This window comes from Merops nubicus, unplaced genomic scaffold, assembly GCF_000691845.1.
Source record: "Merops nubicus isolate BGI_N331 unplaced genomic scaffold, ASM69184v1 scaffold23222, whole genome shotgun sequence".
Lineage (NCBI taxonomy): Eukaryota > Metazoa > Chordata > Aves > Coraciiformes > Meropidae > Merops > Merops nubicus.
In genome coordinates, this window is record NW_008592083.1 from 29,488 (window position 1) to 32,758 (window position 3,271).

The window sequence follows — 3,271 nt, forward strand, 5'->3', positions numbered from 1 at the left end:
CTTTTTGGCCAAATTCCAGCTGAAAAAAATATGCTTCCATTAAAAAAACTCTGTTTACAAATATGAATAAATTGTCAGATGTGGTCTTTTGATAGTATTCAAGTGTTGCATGTTCTAACCAGATAGTGATTTGGAAGGAAAACACAATATAGTTAATAGTGCCATCCTTTCAAGCTCAGCATGTGAAATGTTATAACTGTAATAGTTAAACCTTTAGGTTTTAATGTAGTTCCTGACTGTAAGTTCCCACTTTGTTTGGTGCATTTATAACCTGTACAGTACCCTGAAATAGTCAAAGCTCCTGGTCTGGGTTTTTTTTTTTTGGGGGGGGGGGGGGGGGGTCGTCTGCTCTGGGGGTGGGGCGTGGGTTGTTCTGAACTTGATCAAGGTTTGAGAGCAGAATGTCTCTGCTGTACATTGAAAACCTGCTTTAGCCTGATTTGAGCAAGCTGCTCTTAACCTTTTTATGCAGGATGCCCACGGGGGATGTAGAGCATCCCAGTGGTGCAGAGGGGTGAGGAGGGAAGTGGTTTGATGTGCATGCTTACCTGGAATGTCGGAAGAGTTGTCCACGACACGTTTAATGTGTTTCCATATTCCTAGTACTAGTGTCTAAGTTGTGAAGATCAACCCCCCTCCCCGTCCTTACCCCACCCCAGCACTGTGGCACTCTGGTTGCTCCTTATTATGTATTGTTGGGTGTGGTTGTTGTGTGTGGTTTTTTTTGTTTGTTTGTTTGTTTTTTTGCTAGGCATTCAGGTATCTAACCCAGGAATTTTTATTTTATTTTCAGCAAAAAGGATGCCTTTGGCTACCCTCTTTGGATACACTTGAGGAGTGGTGGTGTATTTATTGCTGGTTAACTGCAACATTTAAAAAACATTTTATTAGCAAAACAGCTGAGACCTCTTTTGATTGTCACTAAAACAATATAAGCAAAAAATACTTTCTCCTGGCAAAAGGAAAGAAATTAGTTGTTACTGAAGGTATTTAAAACAAAACCAAAAACCACCAACCCAGAAATTGGTCCATTTAACTGTCTTGCTGAAATGCATGTGCAGTTTTTTGGCATAAATTCTGTTGCTAATTTAGTACATTGAGCATGTTTCAGAAATAGGTCGTCTGTTAAATTCGGACATGGTCCATACTGAGAAGTAAGACAGAGAGAAAAGGAAGGTCATTGTTGATTCTGTCTCTTCTTCCTGATCCTTGAGTATGTATTGTAGGAAAAAAGAATTACCGTGGTGCATGTGTCAAGAAATGTAGTGAAAATCAAATGCTGCCTTTGTTCTATAAACATCCTTGGATTAATGATAAGAAACAAAAACCAAAACACATGAGAGTCAGTGTTTTTAAAGCTGCTCCGCAGCTGAGTGTTCCTTCCAATTCTTACATCACTTTCATGTTAAATACATTTTTCCAGACAAATGATCAGTTTAGTTTACAATTTATATCTTGCATTCATGGCTGTGCTTCTTAGACCTATTCCAGCATGCTGCTGTTTCCTTTCTTTATACAACTAAATCTACCTGGAATCACTTAAAAACCTCCAACACTTTCTGAAGTTTGTTTCTGGATATTGTTGGAAAGTCCTTTTCATCATATGCAAGAGGCATACTAATATAATTGTGGGTGCTGAGTGTATTCCAAGAGCTTAAGAAAGAGAAGATAGTAAAGTTATTTGAACTATATTTTTATAGATGCTTTTGTTGAGACAAAATCAAGTTTGTTTACTCAATCTGTTTATTTACTGAGAAGTTATAAATAGCCTGTTCTGTTTAATTGTGTTAATTTCTAAATGCTGTAGTCAGAGACATAGAAAGGAAAATACTGAAAGGTGCATGCCTTGTATCTTATTTTCCAAATTCTTTAAACAGTCACATTTTATTAATTTACTGATAGCCTGTAAATTCTGGCATGCAAACTTTGGCTCTGTATGAAATTGGGCAGTTTGTTTAAATTGGCTCTTAAATTCAGCTCTGAAAAAAGATACTTGAATGTAGTACTATGACAGCAATATACTCTACAATCAAAATTAGGGATGATATGTCTTTAAAAAGTATTTTAAGAGAAAAAAAATCCCTATCTTTTAGTTAGACCAGTCTATGAAATTGGGTAGACCTCAGACTAGCCAACATTTATGCACTTGATTAATTTTGATATCGTGAACGTACTTGTGCATTTGCTGAAACTGTTCTTTGGCATCATAAAATAATAGCCTTTTGTCTTCAAAATAGTACTTCTTTTAGGGATAGCTGCAAGATCAGGTTGAACCTCAAGAAATTTAGAGCCAACTGCCCTTGTTACAAAGAAGTGCATTTGCTTACATTTCTTTCCAAATGTTAAAATTGCTTTCTTGGGGATGTTTTTCTGGTTATGTTGATCTTTCTGTATGATCTGTAAAATGAAGATGGTAACAGGTAATTATGTAAGAAACCCAACTCTTTAATTTTTAAATAGGGTTAGGTGATACATGCAGCTTAGGCAGAAAATTTTACCTTCTGTAAACAAGTGGCTTATATATTTATTTTCTCTTTTTCAGCTGTACCTTCAGGTTTCCCAGCACAAACATCAAGATAACATTCACAGCTCTGTCCAATGAAAAGAGAGAAAAACAGGAGGCCCCGGAGTCCCCAGTGAAGCCTGTGCAACCCCAGATCTCTCCCCTAACAATAAACATTCCAGACAACATGGCTCACCTGATCAGCCCTCTCCCTTCTCCCACAGGAACTATCAGGTATTTAAACCCTGCAGGTTGGTGCAGGGCCATGTGTGGTTACAGACTGGAGGCAGCTTTCCCATTCAATGCTAGAGTTTTGCTTTTGTGGTAAAAGTTTAGTTGAAGCTCAGCATTACCTGCCTTGGAAGAAACCACTGTTCTGCTGTCTAATAAGATAGCTGCATGAACAAACTGTTAATATTCAAATTTCATATTAACAGTTTGTTCAGGAGCCTGACTTTCTTAGAAAAACAAAGGAGCATATCTTTTTCTTGCATTTTAGATAATTTAGGTTGCTTTTTAGTCCTGCATGTTTACAGCAACATCTTACATGAGATAAATCTAAATTATATGATTTTTATTAAACTTTCTGATTGGTCACTGTCGCCCTGAGATTTGTTGTCAGAAAAAAATGGAGTTTGGTTATCATTAGTGTGGAAAATAGAGCAATCTCTTACTTCAGAGGCATTGTTATTGATTAGTCATTGCTGGAAGTGAACAGACGTTTTACTTGACGTGCAGATGCGGAGATGTAAGATGCAATGTAGGGAA

General features: G+C 37.1%; 1 protein-coding gene across 1 annotated transcript in view; it reads left to right on the plus strand.

The window, feature by feature from the left end:
* The first annotated feature begins 1,137 nt into the window (after window positions 1–1,137).
* FOXK2 (forkhead box K2) overlaps window positions 1,138–3,271 on the plus strand; it is a 14,321-nt gene continuing 12,187 nt past the window's right edge. Inside the window, exons 1-2 of the mRNA XM_008935054.1 lie at window positions 1,138–1,154; window positions 2,543–2,737. Coding sequence (XP_008933302.1) covers window positions 1,138–1,154; window positions 2,543–2,737 — 212 coding nt within the window. The remainder of the gene's footprint in view (window positions 1,155–2,542; window positions 2,738–3,271) is intronic.